At 45.9% G+C, this 21,772-nt stretch overlaps 1 protein-coding gene across 3 annotated transcripts in view; it reads right to left on the bottom strand.

The window, feature by feature from the left end:
• The window catches only part of Marchf10 (membrane associated ring-CH-type finger 10), an 85,023-nt gene that overhangs the window by 49,304 nt on the left and 13,947 nt on the right, over positions 1–21,772 (bottom strand). For all 3 annotated transcript variants that reach the window (XM_052195546.1, XM_052195545.1, XM_052195547.1), the window contains exon 3: positions 354–528. In XM_052195546.1, coding sequence (XP_052051506.1) covers positions 354–528 — 175 coding nt within the window. The remainder of the gene's footprint in view (positions 1–353; positions 529–21,772) is intronic.

The raw sequence follows: 21,772 nt of genomic DNA, 5'->3' as shown, positions 1-21,772 counted from the left end.
TCTTGACTTAGTTATAAAACTTGATACCTGGGGCCAAAGGCCTTTATCACCCCCACCCACCCCCACCACAGAAGAACACCCCCACCCACCCCCACCACAGAAGAACACCCCCCCCCCTCCAAGGGCAAAGAAGAGGATGCAGCATTTGTAAGGAATAGCACAGGATGTGGACAATTGGGCCTGAAGATATGGGAGCATATTCTACTGAGAAATTAATTTTGTACAGGCTCACTGGCCTTCTAAGACCTAACTGGGCACTTGGGAAGCCCTAGATTAGTCAACCCCACACCTGTTTATTGGGATTGTTAAGACCTGGGATGTTGTCAGTGGATCTCAGTAAGGAAGTCACTCACCTGGAGAGGGTTTACTGGGGCTCACTTTCTCTGACTTCTTTAGTGTCATGGTGCCTTTGTGTTTCTGCTTGACAGATGTTTGGTCAATGGCTGGAAGTCTGGGCTCACACTTAGCCGTAGGTGGTGCTTTAGTAGATAATTTTGCTTCATTTAAAGTATCCTCCTCACCGGAACTCTGTGGAAAATGGGAGAGGTGTGAGTGTCAGTGCACAGAAGCAGGGCCTGTGGGTATCGTGGGCCCCTCAGCATCCCCGCCCTCCGAGGGATCTTCTGTTTGCTGCTCAGCTCACTCTGTGGTCAGGGAGATTTCGATGAATCGGGACTACCAGCTTCGACCTAATAGGGAAGCTAGTGACCCCTGTGTTGTAGGGCATATTGAAGAGACTGCATTTCTGAGTCTGTGGCTGGAGCATATTATGAATATGTTTCTGACCATTACGTAATTTGATGACCAATAAACAAACAGCTTATGCTCAAGACTATATATGAAGGGAAGTTCTTTTAAATCAGTGCTTTTAAATTGTTTGCAGTTTGATATTTGAACTGTTTCAAAGAAGGTGATGGAAAATGTCCCTTATGCTAATTCATGTGCTTGACAATGAAAAAGAAATTTAGATTGTATAGTGGTGACTGATTAAGTCAGACCTCAGTTTCAGTCATCCACATTATTGCACAAGACAGATTGCTCTCCTAAGAGGCCCCCGTCAGTCAGTCTTCTACAAAGAAGTCAGCATAAATCCACACAAGGACAAGTCACAATTCCTACAGTGTCAAAACATCTCAACCCAGGCGTACAGATGCAATAAAAATTATCCAAGCACTCAACAGTTTTACGCTTTGCCATACTTATCCCCATCAAAGAAATGACACCAGTGATGTAAATGACAGTCGGGACCCTGGCTCCAAGGGTCATTTGAGTCCAGCCTTGTGGCTCCGGGCCCTGGTGCTAGCATGCTCCTCGAGACCATGCCTTCTGTCACAAGCAAATCTTAAGGGGTTTTCCCACCTTTGGGTCTAGGGAGGTTCTCCTGCGTGGTGCATTATTAGTCCAGGGCTAGAAAATTCTCTGAAAGTGTGGTGCTTCCCAGGCAGGCAAGGCCAAATTAACAGCCCTGGCGCCTCCCCAGCTGTTCTGGTTCCTATTGATCTTGCTTGTCATTATTGCTGACACTTGTGGAGTTTTTTCATTTCAGTAGCTCCTGACTCAGGAAAACACACTGAATAGCTTTGAATTATTGGGTGCAACATAAGAGAAACAGGACTCTATAAAAAAATTTCCACTTGTCAGTCTTCTGGGCAGAAAGAAGTCTGCATGTCCACAGGTGGACAGATCATTGTTTTCCACGAGGACTAATCTTATTTTAAAATTTAGGCTTTGGATGTGGCTTTCAAACAAATAGTTATTGTTGCTCCTCCATCCATTATTGGAAGACAGGCCACCCTCAGATAAAGGGACAGAGAGAGGAGATGGCATAATGAATCAACTGTTCTCTCTCCTCTTTCAGTTAGTTCTGTGACTTAATAGAAATCTTTGAAAATGATTCTGAAATGTCAAAGATGAATCATGAGGTCATTTCTGAACATGAGATGAGTTCTCTGTTCGCAGCAAAGTGGGTGTTTGCCAAATTTCAATTCTGATGCTGGAGACTGTCATCATGACTGGGTGATGGGAGGCAGGATAATGGGTTTGGATCCCCAGAAGAGCAGCAGGGAGCCTAGGGCAGAATTTCTTCCCCACACTGTCTGTAGGCTGAGAGGTTCACTCTCCCCAGGCCCTGTACTTTAGCCCGCAATTTCCAGCCTGCAACAAAGCAATAGCAGCTCCAGCTAAGACATCTATATTGCAGCCAACCTTAAAGGATCTATCCACACCTCCTCCCCCACCCCACCCCCAGCTGGGCTGGAACTCCTTGCTGACCCCAGGCAGTCAGAACCTGGGAGGCTGTGGTAAAAGGCTCTTTACTGGGTGGCTGTTAAGCCCATCCATCCTTCCTCCACCCATTCATTCTTTAGAGTACTGAAGAGGTGAGACAAAGTTTGGCCAATCGCCTGTGGGTACTAATTATATCCTTTTCTAGTTTCTGGTTTCTGGTCCCTCTGCCTTTATTGCTGGGTGGGCATCATTCTTAAGAGTCCAGAAACTGCCCTTAGAAGGGGGTGTTTTGGTTGATTGGAAATAGAAGGTACAATAGCAAGGCCTGTGATGCTCCTGCGTGTGGTGGACCTTCCCCTCCTGCCTCATTGAGCAGCCTCAAAGCTGTCAATTCAGCTTTTAATTTATATTTAATTTTATCTTTTAGTCTTTGCTAATGTCCCCCCACACCCTTAGCCACCCTCAGCTGGCTCTGTCATCGGGTAGGGAAGGCCCATCCTTCCAGAGAGAGTGAGAGGCTGTAGGAACTGCTCTGCAGGTTCTGGCATTCATGTGACATTTAAAGCTCTGGGGCTTCAGGGCTCTTACAGCGCGTGACCGTGTGACACGGGGTAAGCTTATTATACTGCATTAGTTGTTATTATTCTATTCCTTGGGTTTCCTCATCTGTGAACAACAGTTCCTACATTTGGGGGTTTCCTGATGATCAAGTGAGATAAGGCATACATCCACAACTCATAATGACTCATAATAAATTACAATAACTCTGTATTTGTGTACCGCGGAGGACTCGGTTAAGTTCCATGCCCAGTCACTCACTTTCCGCCACTTTCAGAATGAGCTAACCACTGGATGTTTGCTACCACCTTGAAACCAAAGCCAAAGGTCCCAGTGAAGGCAGCCCTATTGGATGGCTGTTGGCCCAACCTAGGACTTGTGGACAGTGGAGGGTCAGAGTTCCTATATCCACTCTGGTGTCTTCTACAGACCACAAAATGCACATAGTCATGCCAGCCAGCCGAGACCCATCCAGTCTTTGTTTTTGTTTTCTGGGGGGGTTTTGGGTTTTTTCGAGACAGGTTTTCTCTGTATAGCCCCAGCTGTCCTGGAACTCACTCTTGTAGACCAGGCTGGCCTTGAACTCAGAAATTCGCCTGCCTCTGCTTCCCAGAGTGCTGGGATTACAGACGTGGGACACCACCGCCCAGCTGACCCATCCAGTCTTAAGGAAATATGTTCTAAGTTTTTTTTTCCAGACGGTAAAGCTCTAATGTCAAATATTTAACAATAGCTAGAGATTATCAAATCAACACTAATCATATTTTTATGTAACGTGGATTTAAGAACTGTCTTCTCCTGTTATAATTTTGAAGTTTATAGTTCCGTTTCTATATGTTCCATATGTTCCTAAGTTAAAATGTCCCGTGAAGGTGGAGGTACAGTTCACCACTGCTTTCTTCTGGAGCGGGGGAAACTGGCTCTGTCTTTCAAAGGCAAAAACCCAACCACTGAAAGACCAACCAACCAACCAACCAAACACTGCGACAAAAACCCTGCCTATGCCAGGATACTTCAACATTGAGAACCTGATGTCTTAATAAAGCTGTGTTAACTCAAGTAAATCTATTGACAAACTATTTCTGAAATGTTATTAATTGTGGATTTAAGGTTTTTCCAAGAAATCACCAACTTGTTCTTCTGGCAACACACATAGCAAAGTAGATCACACCAGCACCCTCTGAAGCCCGGAGACAGGCTTTCAGTGGGATTTGGTCAATTCGGAAAGGTCAGTCCCAGGCAGCGGGGAACAACTTAGTTACATAACAGCTTTTTATTTAGTTTTCTTTCTCTCCTTCCTCCCCTCTCTCCCTCCTTTCCCCATGCTACACTGGGGACTGAACCCAGAGCTTACAAGCTCTGGCCAGGCAGCCCTACCACTGAGCTACACTCTTAGTCCTAACTTCACTTGGCAGCATATTGAAGGTTTCAAACCAGAGCTCCTGGAAGATGGAGACACCAGGGCCAGAGAGGCATGGGAAGGCACTTCCTGCAGCAAGTATGGGGGACTAGAAGCAGAGACCTGACTGGGCGTCAAATGAGACAGGAAGGCAGGGTCAGAAGATTTTTAGACTCAAACAGCCAGGGATGGAAGAGCCTTGGTGGTATTTTCCAAGCCTTTCTTGATGGCTCCTTTCCAAGATCCAGGACATTGGTTCTCACGTGGCCACCCCTTTCTTCCTCCCTGCAGCCATGGGACTGAGGGCTGATGGACGTACATCCGGCCAATTCTGCCATGTGCTGGTGACTGAGCGATGTGATCTTCTGTGGCTTTGAATTCACAGAGATCTTCCTGACTCTTCCCTCCAAATTCTGGGATTAAAGGTCTGTATCATCACATGCAGTCGTGTGTGTGTGTGTGTGTGTGTGTGTGTGTGTGTCTGTCTGTCTGTGTCTCTGTGTGTGTGGTGTAGGTCAGAGGGCAATTCTTCAGTCCCTCTCCTCCTACTGTGAGTTCTGAGGACTACATTCAGTTTATCAACGCTGAGCTGACCATCCCTGGTTGTGGGAGGGACAGGCTCTGTATGGTGCTGCAGTGGCCCTGGAGATTGGCCTGGGGTTGGGTGTTCCTCAGGTGTAGTTTTGCGGTGATGTATTTCCCATCTTTTGTTTCAGCTAAGAGGACCTTCTGAGAAATCAGACTCAGCCATCAAATGCAAAGTCCTCCTCCAAAAGCTTCCTACCCAACCTACCAGTGCACAGAACATGGGAGGAGACAGAAAAGCATTAGTGGTGAATTCTGGATTTCTGGAAGGGAGTGGTGGGATAGAGAGAGAGAGGGAGGGAGCCGGAGAGGGAAAGGGAGGGAAAGGGAGACCGGGAGGGAGGGAAAGGGAGGGGGAGGAGAGAAGGGAAGGGGAGAGTAAGTTTCATGTAGGCTGGAGTCAGGTGTGGATGCGGAAGGAAACTGCCATGGTAGGATTCTAGGATCCTGAACAGAGGGTAGAGGAGGGGGAGGGTGGGGCCAGATTTTGAGTAGTTCTGAGATCCAAGCATCGGGTTGGGAGTCAGTGAGAAGGAATCCGGTCCATGGAGCCATTTCCGAGCAGAGAACAAAGCTGGTTTTTATTCTGTGGGTTCCTGTCCTTGAACATTCTACAAGTGCACCAGAGAAGTCTGTGGTGTTCATAGCTTATTCTTATAAAGCACAATTCTTGTCTTTATTGCTCAAAGAAGTATGTATTCATAACACAGCAATAGAGTACAGAAGAAAGAAAGAGCTGGACGGTGGTGGCACACACCTTTAATCCCAGCACTTGGGAGGCAGAGGCAGGCTGATCTCTGAGAGTTCCTGGCCAGCCTGGTCTACAGAGTGAGTTCCAGCTCACCCAGGACTACAAAGAGAAATCCCATCTCAACTCCCACCCCAATAAAAAAGAAAATAAACAAACCAAAGAAATCAACCAGAAAAAAAAAACAAAACAGCAACAATAAACTAGACCGGCACCGTCCTGCTTCACTCAGCAGAGTACTGCAGCAGTGCACAGACCTTCGCCACTAGGTTTGTTTGGTCTCCAGGTAGCTCTGCCTGTCCTAGAAGCCACTATGGGACTCAAGGACATTCCCTCTGCCTTCTGAGTACTGGGATTAAAGGCAGAAGCCACCACACCCAGTTTAACAGAACACTTCATGGTGCATTTCCTATCAACACATTGTTTTTCCTAACTAAGACACAAAAACTACTTCTCTGACCTAAAAACAAATAATAGTTCTAGACTATTATCTAATATAAAGAGCATATTCAAACCCGTGTGTGCCCACACTGACTTTTCAGACTGTCTTGTTGAGATAATGGTTGAACTTTCACGGCAAGTTATGTCCCTTTTGCCCCTTAGTGTAGAGTAAGTCTCTGCCCTTCTTTTCTTTTTTAGTTTTGACCATTTTGAAGAGGTACAGCCAAACTACCTCACACAGTGTCTTGTGGGTGTTCCCTGATAACCAAATCCAGTTCCATCTTTTGGGATATTTATAGGCAATGTGATGTCCCTTTCTTTTCTTTTCTTTCTTTCTTTCTTTCTTTTTTTTTTTTTTGTAACACCAGACCAGCAGTCACACTGCTGGGTTGTCCAAAATACAGCCAACTCTATGATGTCTGGAGAAAGCCAGACTGTCAGAACTCTCCAAGTGAGAAGTCCACACCCATGCTTACAGTCTGTGGTTACAGACTGGGGAATGGCTCTTTGAGTCTTTGGAATAGCCTAGTCTATTTTCTCAACTTCATCTCCCCAGTGACTTTAGCCTCTTTTGATATGCCTTACCTAGATTTATACTTATATTAAGATAGCAAAATTGTTTTATAATTCTACACTTCTTCCCCAATTACTAGTTACCTTTCTTCTTCTTAAAAAGGTGTTTTCTGGGGGCTGGGGAGATGGATCAATTGGAAGGAGACTGCTATGTGAATGCTAGGAGTTGAATTCAAATCCCCAGCACCCACAGATAAAACCATGTATGATAGTATGTTGTGTAGCCTAAGAACAGGGACTAGGGACAGGGACAAGTAGCTCCCAGAGTTTGCTGGAGAACCAGCCTAGGTGATCAGTGATTCCAGGGACAGGGAGAAACCTTGACTCTAAGAATCACCAAGGGAGATTGATCCCTGACACTGAATTCTGGCCTCCAAACACACATGTCTCCCAAACCCAAGTGTGTCCATAGACACACACAGATGGATGGATGGACGGATGGATGAATGGACAGACACACACAGAGACAGACAGATACACACACACAAAGTCAGACAGACAGATCACACACACACACATACACATACATACACACACATACACACACATACACACACATACACACACATGCTGCTCCCTTGAGGCTGAGGAGATAGCTTAATAAATAAGCATGAGGACCGGAGCTCAGATGCACAGATCCCCAGGCACGGGGAGTGCTACAGACCTGGAGATACAGAAGTTCCTTGGGAAGTTCTGCCATCAGTCTAGCCAATCTTTGAACTCCAGGTTCAATGAAAGACACAAAAGATAATGCAGAAAAACAATTGAGGAAGACTCCCACCCACTAACCTCTGCCTCCACATGCACGAGTACACCTGTGCACGCACGAGCACACCTGTGCACACGCCTGCACACGTGCACACGCGCGCACACCGCCCTTTCTCCCTCCTCACATCCAGGTGCTTGCTTTACAATGTGGTCTTTATGTTTCATTCAGTCCTATCAACATTTTGATGCTTAAATTTTTCTGTCTAAAATGGGAAGTGAGGCCAGCAGATGACTCAGCGGGTAAAGGTGCCAAGCCTGGCGACCTGAATTCATTCCCCGACCTACATGGTGCAAGCAGAGACCAACTTCCCAAAGCTGTTCTCTGTCCTCCTCATGTGTGCTTTTGATATGCTCCCAGCCACAGAAATAAAAAATTAAATTTAAAATGGTGAGTGACAGCCCACTGAAGTCATGCTTTTACTGTCTTCTAAGTATTCCTTTGCTTTCTAGTACAATAAAACATTAGAATCCATCTAGGGCCTTGAATAAGAAGAGGTATGGTGGAGAAGGCTTATTGTAGATATGAGGGAGAATACAGAAAGGGGCAGAGACAGAGTCATCTGGGAGAGTTCAGAGAGAACATGGCTAGACTGAGCTGGACCATGTGTGGAGGTGCGGGGTAGGAGCAAGGAAGGAGCTACCCACCAAGAGGGGCAGCCTGGGCCAAGAGACGGCGTAGCCAAAATGGCTGAGTTATATAGGAGCCAGAGAAGCTGGGGGAAAGGAAAGCCCAGCCCAGTGCCTGGGCTGCACAGTTCAGGGTACGGGGTAGGGTTATGTATGTAACAGGTAGGGACTATGGGATACCGGGAGAACAGGGCAGCCAGAGTACACTTTGATATGTTAATAGGTATCTCAGCCATTTGCTTCAAGTTTGAGACCTAACAGACCTTGCCTGCCTTTGATATTTCTCAAGAAACGCTAATCCTTTTTGTCTGAGAATGCTTTGTACGTTTTTTTTTTGGGGGGGGGCTGAGACAGGGTTCCATGGAGTCCTGGCCACAAGCCTCCCAGGTGCTGTAATCACAGGCCTACCCCATGATACCTTGCTTGAGAGGGCTATTAGAAAGTAAGGATCAAAAGTTCAAAAACCAGCCTGGGCAATGTAGCAAGACTGTTTCAAAAGAGGCAAAGAATAAAAGACAGAAGGAAAGGGGTGGGTGGGGAGGACCAGGTGTAACCCATTGCTGCTGGAGTGAGTGACATTGTTTATAAGTCCTTTCTTTGGAATAAATTAGAAATGTATATCTTTAAAAAATCATGAACTAATAGCAATAGTTCTAATTAAAAATCAACACTATAGGCTTTCTTTTATATTTCTATCTGCCTATTTAAAATCTTCACTCTTTAATTATATTACTATGTTGATTCATTTGACTCATTCTGCAATAAATATGAAATATTTTCCAGATTATGATACAAATCTGACTCAGAATAAATCTTCAAGATAAAACGTATGGATTCTCCTTGGCTCTTTGTCTTTAGGATCTATTGCTCCGTGGATGAATGTCATAATTCTTTCATTGGCTGTGCTGAATGCTTCCAAGTTTTCCCTAAGAGAAGCAGTACTGTGCAGTGCATTTAAGTAGCTCTTTAGTTAAGCCCTTAAGTTCCTGAAAGTGGGAATTTATCTCACTAGATTAAAAGCAGCACAAAGATTCAAAATTCTTTTTGTTCCTAAATCATCCTCAAGAAACACTGCAGCAGACGGCCATGAAAACCACCCTCTTGGTGAAACTTTTATAAATACCACCTTAAAACTTGCTACTATTATGAACCAGTTAATGGAAGTATCCGTGTTTTCCAGTGGTCTAGTTGACTCCTGTGAAAGGGTCCTTTGATCCCCAAAGGGGTCTTGACAACAGGTTGAGAACCGCTGTACTAGGTGTCTTACTTCCCTTTCCTGTTGCTGTGGTAAAACACCCTGCCAAAAGCAACTTAAGGGAGAAAGGGTTTATTTGGCAACCCTAGTGCTGGAGGCCAGAAGAGGGCGTTGGACCCCATGGAACTGAATTTACAGATGGTTGAGAGTCTTCTTAAGGAACAGAAATAAATTTTATGTTTAAACCATCATTAAAGGGCAGAGGTCAGCATTCTCAACCCGTGAGTTGTAGCCCCGTTGGAGGTCGAATATCAAATATTTATGTTACGATTCATAACAGTAGCAAGATTACAGTTATGAAGTAGCAATAAGTAATTTTATGGAACTCGAGGAACTGTGTTAAAGGGTCACAGCCCTAGGAAGGTTGAGAACCAGTGGCCTACGGGATGAATTAAGAGTTTACTTCGTGCTGGGCGGTGGTGGCACAAGCCTTTAATCTCAGCACTTGGGAGGCAGAAGCAGGTGGATTTCTGAGTTTGAGGCCAGCCTGGTCTACAGAATGAGTTCCAGGGCAGCCAGGGCTACACAGAGAAACCCTGTCTTGAAAAACCAAGAAAAAAAAAAAAAGAAATAACCTAGCAAATTTAAGGAACTCCAAGTTCTGTCCCCAGAACCTATACAAAAATGCTGGGTGTGGTATGTGTTTGTAATCTCAGTGATGGGGGAGAGGGGAGACAGGAGGATCCCTGGGGCCTGGTGGCTAGCCAGGCTGGACCAATTGGTGAGCTCCACGCCAAAGAGAAATCAGACTCAGAGGAGGGGGTGGCACCTGAGGCTGTCCTCTGGCCTCCATGTGCATTGTGCATTAAAAGCCATTATTAAATAAGTTACAAAATATCAGGGGTCACAAATGGGAAGGGGGACATGTGGCACACTGAGAAGAAGGGAGAAGGGTTCTACTGTAGTCAGGGGAGAAGCAGTCAGGCTTGACCTGAGGGGCTGGTAGACTGTGTGGCAAGACAGAGAAACCCCAAAGGCTGAGGCCAGCGTGGACTAGGGCCTCAACAGCAAACACCCCCAGGTTCCACACAACGTGTTAGTTTCGAGACAAAGTTTGGTTCCTGTTTTAAAAGCCACAGAAGTGGTTTCAGGAGGTACACAGGTGGGTTTCCCTTGTCAATAACACTCTACCTTATTAAGATGTGGAAAATGGGATTTGGAGGCAGGAAGACAGGAGGAGGACTGGTTGGGGGTCACTGAAGGAGCTCTGAGTGATGATACCAGCTTTGCAGATGGATCAAAATAATATTGGGTCCTGGTGCAGTAGTAATTCCAGCTCTCAGGAGGCTGAGCCAGGAGCATAAGGAGTCTGAAGATTGCTTGGGCCTCAGAAATGAAACCACTGCCAATAACAACAAAATTATACCAGGAAAGAAAGATGTGTAGGACTAACCATGAACTCAACGTCGGGTGGGAGTGGGGTGGGATGGGGCGAGGAGACTGTCAGATTTTAATGATACACATTGAAGGAAGAATAAAGGGCCAAATGGGGGGCTTTAGCCGGGGGCCTGTGATCAGCTTGAGGTGTCTTTTTCAGACAACCAAGTAGAGGGCGTGGGACTGCCGCAGAGTTTTAAATCTGGGAATCAAAAGTGAGCTGGAATTGTAGATTTGGGAGTCTCTGGTAGTTAACCTCTCGACTTTCACAATTACAATGTTCCTGAGATAACTTTAGGCAGCACACAGAGAGAACAAGACTTGGTGAGGCATGGGCTTGGATGATGACAAGTGAAATCTTCACAATAACACTCTACCCATCTCCACCTGAAAGCTAAGCTGCAGGCACCCAGCCACTGTAGCATGAGCAGGACCTGAGATTTTTGTCACCCGTAAAAGTCACAGATATTTTCACATCTCAGTAAATCTGTTGTGGATGTCTCAAAATACCCTCTTCACCCATCGCTTGTTATTTAACGTGTTAATAAGGAAGCACATACATTACTGAATCACAATTTTCTAAAAATATTTTGATGGCTATTTCCATAAAAGTGGTTTCCTTTGAAAGCCTGTGTCTTATTTTATGCCTGAAAACAATTCTAAGCCTACAGAGTTCAGGAGGCTCAGGAGGTTTGTGGCTCAAAGGCTAAGAACCACCCCACCCCCAACTCCTGGTGGAGAGTAAGATTAGAATCACCACACCCTGAGGAATCCCAGGGTTTGGGAAAGGGTGGAGGAGGAGGGGGGGGGGAGAAAGATAAAGTGCCTGCAGAGGTGGGGAGGAAGCCAGGACAAGATGGCTCTGTAGCCACATCCCCTGGGGGTGTGAGTGTGAGTGTGAGTGTGGCAGTGTGGCAGTGAGGCCAGCACCAAGCAAAGCTGTTCCCTGGGGAGATGTGGAAGTCACTTGACAAAGAGCATTTCTGGAGAACGACATGTGTGTGGAAACCAGATTGGAGTGGGTTGAGGAGAGAGGAGGAGGTGGGGAAATGGAGTCAGGCAGTGTAAATAATTCTTTGGGAAACTTGGGGTGTGAGGGAGAGGTAAGTGGGGGAAGCGGGGGAAGGAAGGCTGTTCTGTCTCTTTTTAGATCATGACTACATGCTCATGGGAAAGCCCTCTGTAGAGCCGCTGACGCAAGTCGGGAAGGGCTGGACAGGAGTGTGTGTGTGTGTATGTGTGTGTGTGTATCCTAAGCATAGAGGGAGGGTTGGAAGTGGGTGGAAATAAGGAGTGAGGTAAGAGGAGGATGGATTGGAAACCAGGGAGAAAGATTTTAGGTAAAAGAGCTAAGCAGAGACACTGGCAGCTTTGAGACTGCCTGCAGGCCACTGGCTGAGAGCCCATGAAAGTGGGTGACATTTTCTCTAGCAGTAATGAATGAGATCCTTTGGGGTGACAATAAGATGCAGGATGTGTGTGTGTGTGTGTGTGTGTGTGTGTGTGTAAAGGAGGAGGACACTTGAGATGCTTTGGGAACTGTGGGGCCAGGGTGTGTGGCTTGGTTATCTAAATGGATGCTGAAGTCATTAGATAATGTGTCTGGAGATCAGGAAGGGGACAGCAGAGAAAGAACTGCTTGCCAGAGCCTCAGTGAATAAGGAGTGTAATCAGGAGACCAGTTGGAATGGTAAGAGGAGAGGAAGATGGAATCCAACTGCACAACCAATGAAATGCAGGCGCTGCGCTCTGGGAGGGGCAGCAGAGAGCCCTCCTCTTTCCTGGTCCTGGGGGCAGGTGATAAAGTCACAGAGAGCTCTCCTTGCTCTCCTTCTCAGTCTTGCAGGTACAATGTCAGTAAGAGGCCATCTTCATAACACCGAGATGGAGAAGGAAGCTCTTGGGAAGAGACTCAAGTACATTTCCTATTACCTCACAGCTCACTCATTCACTTAGCACTTCTGCTTCCAACTCCCCATGGCAAGGTCTGAGTCAAAATCTAAAATTATCATTCTCTGTGAAGCTTTCTCTTGTTTTTGTTCCTTCCATTTATCCACCCATCCATCCATCCACCCATCCATCCATCCACCCATCCATCCACCCACCCATCCATCCATCCATCCATCCATCCATCCACCCATCCATCCATCCACCCACCCATCCATCCATCCATCCACCCATCCACCCACCCATCCACCCATCCATCCACCCATCCATCTATCCACCCATCCATCCACCCATCCATCCACCCATCCATCCACCCATCCATCATCCACTCATCCATCCACCCATCCATCCATCCATCCACCCATCCATCCATCCATCCATCCATCCAAACATTTACTGTCCCACTATGTAGTTTAGGTTGACCCACTGAGCACCAGGGTTACAAGTATGTGCCACCACAGCCAGTTCCCCTAGATTTTCTGTCAGATTGGACAGGTACTGTGTTAAGCTACAGCTTTTTGTGGTGTCTTAGTTTAATCACACTGGGCAACTTGAGGGAGGAACATGGTTTATTCATTACTCTGCACTCCTAGAACCTAACGCATTGTGCTCTACAGAAATGATTTATAATTTCTGCATTTTAGTTATTATTTTAAAATTTAAATTTGTTTTATTTTTAATTGGCAAATAATTAGATTTTAACTTTTTTAATGAATGAAGCATTATGAAAACAAAATAAAAGGCTATTTTAGGATGAAATGCTGTGTTATAAAATCTACTTAATGTGGGCACCCATCTGAATACTAGTCTCTTGTGACTGAAGAAATTTAAGAATTCAATATCTGAATTTTAATTGGTTTCTAACAAGTTTTTGTTGTTGTTTCAGGAATTAATTGGAACCATTTTTAAAAAGCAGATAATTTTAATAAAATGAAGTACAGTGAGATACATAGTATTACAAACAGGGGAAGGAAAGACGTTTTATCATAATGTCCTCTGAAATTTCTGAGCTGCGAAGTCCAATTAACACAGGGAACTGTTTGGGTCAGAGGCCGCCAGTTCTTGGCACCAACAATTTCCCTCAGCTGGGATCACTATTGGTGTGTGTGTCGAGGCTGCACAGCAGGAGCAGCCTCATAGAAGAGCAAGCAAGGCTGACTTGCTTATCTTCTGAGAGATGCAGGACAGCTCTGTGGAGGCACCCCACCCAAACTGACAGTTGCCCCATTTTAATGTCAGACCCTATATTTAAATCACCTGGTGGGATTGCAACAAAACGCACAAACGAAGGATGAACAGCCAACTCTCCGACCATACAGCGACTGCTTCTTCACTTCTGCAAGGCTGCTGTAGAAGACTTCCAGCCCCCAAGTTTGCATGTAGAACGGGAGAGTCTCTAACCTAAGCACAGAAGGCCCATCTGATTTGGCCTGGTCGATTTCCTGGAGGGACCAGATAATCCTCAAGTGTGAAGTCCCTGTGAATCCTGAGGAAGCGCTTGGGGCTGTTCTGAGGTTACTCTTCCCTCCAAGCTCAACACCTTGTTTTTCTGTCTGTGTGCTGGCCTGCCTGTGGCAAAGGGGACCTACCCAGGGTTGTGACTGGGCCTTGGCAGGCAGTACTCCAGAAAAAGGAGTGAATACTGGCACAGCCTTGCTTCTGTCACTTCAACCAGTTCACTGAGCATTCTCCTGTCCAACTGAACTGAGGGTCTACATCCTGGCTGTTATAGCAGCATGGATCTGACATTAGGGCGCGGTTATGCCCAACACATTAGCGGTCAAATGAGCCCTAGGCTTCTACGGCGTGATGGACACCGGAAATGCAACCGTAAACAGTATCTTCTGTTTCTTTAAGGGAAAGAGGCCTTATCCCTTGGTAAGCCGGAGCCCAGAGGGTGCTCTGAGAATACACAAGAGGAAGAGCTATCCCTGGACCTCCAGGAGACCTGGGGAATTCTCCCCAGAACCAGTGCCCTAGAGAGTAGATGCAGAGATGTCTGTATGGGTCAGGCCAGTAACCATCTAGGTGTTTGAACATGATCCCAAGAACAGCAGGGAAAGTAGCAAGGGATTTTAAACAAACGGCTGTCATTCATTTGCTTCTAGAGGCGTCATTCTTATGTTAGCCTTTTAGACTGACTGGGAAGGGTAAAGAAAGGCCAGATGGCCAGAGAATCCATTACCACAATAATCCAGACAGAAAGAAAGAAATATGGGCCCAGCAAGAGAAAGTGTGTGGGCAGATACTAGAGAGGAGATAATTTAACACAAGTAGGCTTTGGTATCCTGTGAGGAGGAGGGGGGTTAGGAGAGGGGTGGGCGGGGTCTAAGACAACTTCCAGAATTCTGGCTGGAGTAGAAATAAAAACTCAGGAAGAGGAACCAGTTTGAGGGGAGATGACGCATTCAGCCACCTGAGACTCAGGGGCTCTCGGGCACGGTAAACAAGCTCACAGGAAAATGCCTTCTGATTCAGGTGTGTTAGACTGTGGGACGCACATTCGCACCCTTGGCAGGCGGGGACAGGGTGTCTACTGCAGATGTGTACAGATTCACTGGTTGCCCAGGTGCATTGCCAGGATGTGGGATCTGTGCTAGAGTTAAGAGGGCAGCTGAGACGAACACCACACCAGGTGTCAGAGATGACTCAGCCTCTTAGGGTGGGGCCCAAGTGTGTAAGCCTCTGTGTGTGTGTGTGTATGTGTGTGTGTGTGTGTCCTGCCTCATTGTCAGCACACAGGCCTGGGGCCAGGAGGAAGAAAGGCTTGGCCCTCAAGGAGTCCCACAATGGACAAGCAGAACTCCGAGAAAATTGAAAGTGTGACTCATGGAACACAGATGTCATATTCTAAGCTGTGGCTGCTTTCATGACTGTGCTCACGGTGACAGCAGGCTGACATTGACAGATTAATGGGAGAACCACCGCCTGAAAGCCCTTTGAAAGAGGAGTGAACGTTCCACAGGAAGGTTAAGATGGAGACACACAGGTGAGGAAAGGAGCCACGCAGAGTACCTGGGACACACACACACGCACACGCACACGCACACACGGCCAGAAACTCCCAGCCTTCCCTGGACTGTCAGGGTGACTTTTGCAGGCCCAGCTTCTGGGAGACAGAATACTTTTCTGGTCTGTGGAGTCTTGTTTTGTTTTGCACTTGAACATCACCTGGAACAGTTCTGCTCCCGTCTGACTCTCGGTCACAATGGAAATGCTCTTTGTCTCCGTGGTCCGACTGTGCCCGCCATTTGCTGGTGATTGCTGAGCAAGTGCAAGTAAATTTGAAACAATTTTTTTTAAAATTATGTGAATTTTTTAGTTAAAGCCTAAAGAGATGGCTCGCAACCATCTATAACTATACCATCAGGGTATCCTTTGGCATCAGGTACACAAGTAGTTTACATACACACATGGTGTGTGTATGTGGTGGTGGCCACACACATATAAAAGTAAAGGTAGAAGTTGTATTATTGTGAGTGCACAGGTGGGCATGCTCTCCCCAAGATGTGGAAGTCAGGCGACTCTGGAGTCTTTTCTCCTTTCACATTTCTGTATGTAGATGCCATGGCTAGAAATCCTGGCTGCCCAGCTCGTGCAGACAGTGCCTTTACCCAACGAACTATCTTTCTGACCCTACTTTTTATATTATTATTATTATTATTATTATTATAGTCAGTGTTTCAGGTAGCCTAGGCTGGCCTTGAACTCACTATATAAAGGAGGATGACATGGAACTCTTAATCCTCTTGCTTTTATCTCCTAAGTACTGAGATTACAAGTGTGTACTATGACAACTGCTAAAATGTTCTGCATAGTTTTGTATCTTTGCTACCCCCATTTAGAGATGGTGTGTGTGTGTGTGTGTGTAGACCAGAGGACCACATTAGATATCATCTTCAATTGCTTTCCATCTTATTTATTTTAATATAGTGTCTTGCTGTCCTGGAACTTGCTCTGTAGTAGACCAGGCTGGCCTCGAACTCACACAGATCCCCCTGCCCTCTCCTTCCTAAGTGCTGGGATTAAAGTCATGCACCACCATGCCAGGGCCCATCCACCAGATGTATGGAGACAGGGTCTCTCAGTCTGCAGATCACCAGTTAGCTAGGCTGGCTGGGTGGGAGCAGTGGAGAGCCACCCGCCTCAGCAGACCTGTGCCATCATGCCCAGCTCTTACTTGGGTGCTTGGGGTCCGAGCTCTGATCTGGATGTTTGCCCAGATGGCACTGAGCCAATACGGCTCAACACGGATTTTTTTTTTTTTTTTAAAGACACTGCAGGTTACTTGAAGAGGCTTTGTTTTTTAATCTCCTGAGTCTGCATGGATTCTCATGGACAAAACAATTACAGTGTTTGTGTTGGGTAACAGCTTTCCCTTCTGAAGCTTATTTTGCTTGCTGGGAGGTTTGGGTGACCTCACTGAAGTAAACATTACAGTAAGCAGGCCCGGGCCATGACCGGCTGCTTCTTGGTATCAGGTAAACTGCCTACACCATTTTCCAGTATAATTCTGGGTCTTTGTGAAATGCGATCTAAATATTTACTTGCTCTGCTGCTGGGAGCTGAAGGCTGATAACCCCATTCCTAACAGCAAAGTGAAGGCGCTCGCTGAAAAGCTGCATAAAGTCTTATCTTTTTTCTTTTTCCACTTATTTTTATTTGTGTATGTGTACATTCCTGTGTGTGTGTGCTCGTGTGTGTGTGTGTGTGTGTGTGTGTGTGTGTGTGTGTGTTCCATGAATGTACAGGTGCCTGCAGATCAGGGAGTTGGAGATCAGTGGTCCTTAGCCACCTGATGTGGGTACTGGGAATAGAACTCTGGTCCTCTGGCAGAGCCCCTAACCACTGAACCACCTCTCCAGTGGCTCCATCTTCCTTCCTTGTGAGGATACACAGAGACAGCTTGTCTCCAGTCCTTGAGGTTAGTGTCCTTTGGAACAATGTCCTTTCCAGCAAGGATACGGGATCCAGAAGTCGAGGAAGGCTCACACTGAGTCTCCTCATGCAGGCTTGTGCCTCCCTCAGCACCCCCCCAGCTCCACCCCTCCCTCAGCATCCCCCTGCTCCGCCCCTCGCCTCATCCCAGGTCAATCAATCCTGGCTATTCTCTGTTAACGTTAGAGAGAATAAAATAGCTTGGAACCCCTATCAGTCACAGCAGCTGTGATGGGCTAGTGGAGGTAAGGGCTACTTCTTCTGTGGACACTGGTTTATAATAATCCAACTTCTAGATGGATATACAGAGCTACTGTCTATCTTTGTGATGAATTCTAATTGGTTCAAACATTTCATGATGTTGTCCTCTAACCCTCTAGAAAGGTTTATGAGAAGTGACTACGTCACGTTGGCTTTTAGAAATGTGGTCGGGCATGAGGCAGAGGTGAAGGGAAATGTTCTAGAAGCCACAGAACCTGTTTCTTCATTGGCACCTGTTGGGGCAATATTTGTGGTAGAATTGGCTAACGAGGAAGTTTATATACATGATTTAATGTTAGCTTATCTCTCAGAAAGTTCCTTCATTCTCACGATGATTGTGCAAAATAAACATAATACAGCAAGTGTCCCCTTGAAGGATGGAGGCACTTTGCTTAAACTTACATGGCAACAAAAGGCAGAGCCATCTTCTGCTGTGTTTCCTGCACTTGGGAGGTACCTCACTAGACAGCATCTCAGTAAGGGGCCTGATACAGACTGCTTCACTTTGGACTTAAACACAGCCCTTGCAGACCTAGAGAGCCTCAGGTTATGGAGAGGAGGCATGTCCAGGAGCAGCCACTGAAGAGGCAGGGGTCTGGAAATGACAGCTTGACATTGGAACCCTTGCTCGGTGGTAAACACATCCTTTGTTCCAAGCTCATCAAAAGTGCCAGAGTTGGAGTCTGAGTTAAGAAGTGAGCCAGTGATGACAACCGAGATACAAGTGTCAAAATTCGGTCATGGCGAGCTTCAAAGAATGATGGAACGTCAGAAAAATTTCCATGAATTCAACAACCGACTTTCCTACTAGCCACTCAATCAGGGGATATGCCTGCCTTCCCAAATCAGATGAAAAATGTTACGCAGAGTTCGAGCCCCTGCAATCTCTGGAAGGAAATGACTGGGTGCACCTCCCCACACCCTGGGAAGGGTTGTTTGGTTCACAGGATCTAGCTTGTCTGTGTCTTTTTCCATCCCTTTTCTGATTGGCCAAGGATGTTTTGCCTGATGTGACATTCAATACACTGGGCTCTGGAAATTGGATCTGTCTGGCCTGGTTCTCCTTTGGAAGATGCTAGCTTTCTTCTTTCTTATCGTAGAGTCTCTGGGAGAGTTGGTCCAGCACCCTTCAGGAAGAGGCTTATTTAATAAGTTGTGCATTCCCTCAGGGGTTGGAGATACTGCAAGGGCTGGCTGAGGTACTAACAACCAGATTGCTGCAGAAGTCCTAGGAATGGCTCAAAAGAACCCTCGGTCCTCAGGTGGGAGGTTTTAGAGGTTGTCTTGCATCTGCTTTGAGTCTCTTAAGGGACCTTGAGCCTTTTTATTTTGTACCAGATCAGCAGGATAGACATGCAAGCACACCCGCCATACATCAACAACACCGTCTCTCCCATGTTGCCCTTCCTCTCTCTGTTATGTCCCAAGTCCAATGTCGTAGCATCCCCATCATCTCAAATGATGAGATTAAAGCAGAGGTACAAACCACAGTGGACAATTCAGATTCTATACATTTTCTCAGTGAGAATGTAGGACCTTGAAGATACTATACAAGTAAGACACAAGTCTTTGGGAATATTATTTGACGAATTAAAATTGATTTGCAAGTATTGTTTCATATGCATGGTGGCCTAATGCAACATGGAAATCCCTGTTCTTGTCTTCCTCCTCCTCCTCCTCCTCCTCCTCCTCCTCCTCCTCCTCCTCCTCTTCCTCCTCCTCCTCTCCTCCTTTTCCTCTTCCTATTTTCCTGACACTCACCATGTAGCCTTGGTTGGCCTGGAACTGGCTGTGTAGACCAAACAGGCCTCTAGCTTAAACAGATCCACTTGCCTTTGTCTCCCGAGTGTGGGATTAAAGGTGTGTGGCACCATGCCTGGCCTCCTAGCCTTGCCTTTTAATAGAAATGGTTAGTTTTATGTGATGTGTGTTGTTGCTTTGTATTAAGTACAAGTAAATATAAAATTGAGTTAGAAAATCAGATCTAAGTAGTCTATGACACAGACGCCATTTTACACAGTTACTTTTAAAGAGAGAGCCACGCCCTTGTTTGGAAGTGGTCTGAGGGCTGGTGCTACCATGGTTGAAAGGGTGATTTTTATTGTAGGAAGAGAGAGCTGCAGGCATCTGCCAGCAGCTTCTCCTATGGTGCTGGTCGAGAGGAACATCAATGATGAGTCCAGAGTAGCCCAGAGGCGTGTGCACTGTCTGTTGTGAATCATGGCCGTGACCTGGTATGTGACCCTCTGCATGAAATGGCAGGACCCCAGGTGTCCATTTGTTTGGGAATCCCAGTCTAGGGGACTGCTAAGTGCTGCTGTCTGCCTTAAAATTATATCACGGATTTTGTATCTGTCCTTGTTTTTTTTTTTTTTTTTTTTTTTTTTTTTAATTCTAAGTGTAGAAGTGCCAGAATTTATCTTAGTGCTAACAATATGTTGCCCTAACCAAACCAGTTTTAATTTCTGGATGAACCTCACTCCCTTGATGTCAGCAGCAGCAGACTTTATATTTAGTCCTTGACCAGCAGGAAGAGACCCAGGCGAGGTGTTCTGGCAGCTGCCAATGTGGTGAGATTGTCTCTTTCACCTTCAGACTCTAGGTGGGATAGTTTATCGTGTGCTTTTATATCCCTTAATAGGGAGTGTATATCTCTCCCAGAGAAACAGCTACATCCATAAACATCAATCACTGATGTTTTTAAGGTGTCCTTTGAACATTAAATAACTACTGTGTGAACATCATAGATTAAAGAAGGAATCAAGAGCTTGATTGATATTGGGTATCCGAGATCTGTCTCTGAGATCCATGCCTCTGATAGGAAAGAGACAATCCCTCCTCAGGAGTCTGTTTCAGGCATAAAATATTAAATAAGAATTCATAAAGGGTATTTTACTCACCTTAAATCAATTCACCTTGCTAACAGCCAGGGTTGGAGGCAGTTTGTGGTCTTTTAGCTCTTACATAGGATAAGTAAAATACTTGGACAGAGAAGACCTTAAACAGGAGAGACTGCTCTGGGGTCAGCTCGCATGGGATGGAATGCCCTCTCAACTGCAAACTATGAAATTGTAGCTAAGACTCCTGAGGACCACTTGACGCAAGTTATCATCTGTAATGTGGCCAAAGGGTGTGTGTGTGCGTGTATGGGTATGTGAGAGTGTGTATGCGCGTGCGCGGCGTGTGTGTGTGTGTGTGTGTGTGTGTGTGTGTGTGTGTTCATGAGTGGGTTCATAAAGAGCCCTGATTAGTATTTTGTCAGCTTAATCCAAGCTAGAGTCATCTGTCTAGGGGGAACCTCAATTGAGAAAATGCTTCCATTGATTGGTCTGTTGGGGACATATTCTTGATTAATGAGTGATGTGTGAGGGTCAGACTATTGTGGGTGGTGTCACCCCTGGGTAGGTGGTCCTGGATGCTATAAAAAGCTGAGTGAGCTCTGTAGAGAATAAGCCAGTAAGCGATACCCTTCCAAGGGTCTGCTTTAGTTCCTGCCCTGCCTTCCCTTTCTGATGAACGGTAAGATGAAACAAACCCTTTCCTCCCCGAATTGCTTTTGCTCCTGGTGCTTATCTTATCAATAGAAAGTAAACTAGGGTGGGGTGGGAGTGCTGTTAGCTCAGGCTAGCCTCAGGCTGCTGATTCTCCTGCCGCTTATGTGCTATAATTATACGCATGTACCACCATGCCATTTGTATATCTTAATCTGTAGGTACTATGCCAAATGTGGTGGCATGTGCCTATAATCACAGCATTTGTGAAGTAGAAGCAGGATGATCAGGAGTTCTAGGACAGCCTTGGCTACATAACCTGTTGAGGCTAGCCTGAGACACATAATATTTCATAATGTTTCTGTCTCAAAAACAACACAAAACTATATGCTTACATAAGATAGGTAGATAGACATGTGTATCTATAAAAATGAAATGAGCTAACTAAACACACGTGAAACGCTGAGTACAGGTTGCACTCAAATACTGGCTACTGTGAACACTACAATATTGCTATAATACTACAGTATTCTTAATGGTTTTCATGTTACACAAAAATATCTAAACAATTGCCAGTT

Source organism: Apodemus sylvaticus, chromosome 10 (assembly GCF_947179515.1).
Source record: "Apodemus sylvaticus chromosome 10, mApoSyl1.1, whole genome shotgun sequence".
Lineage (NCBI taxonomy): Eukaryota > Metazoa > Chordata > Mammalia > Rodentia > Muridae > Apodemus > Apodemus sylvaticus.
The sequence above is the reverse complement of the archived record's forward strand: the minus strand, read 5'-3'. Positions and strand labels throughout refer to the sequence as shown.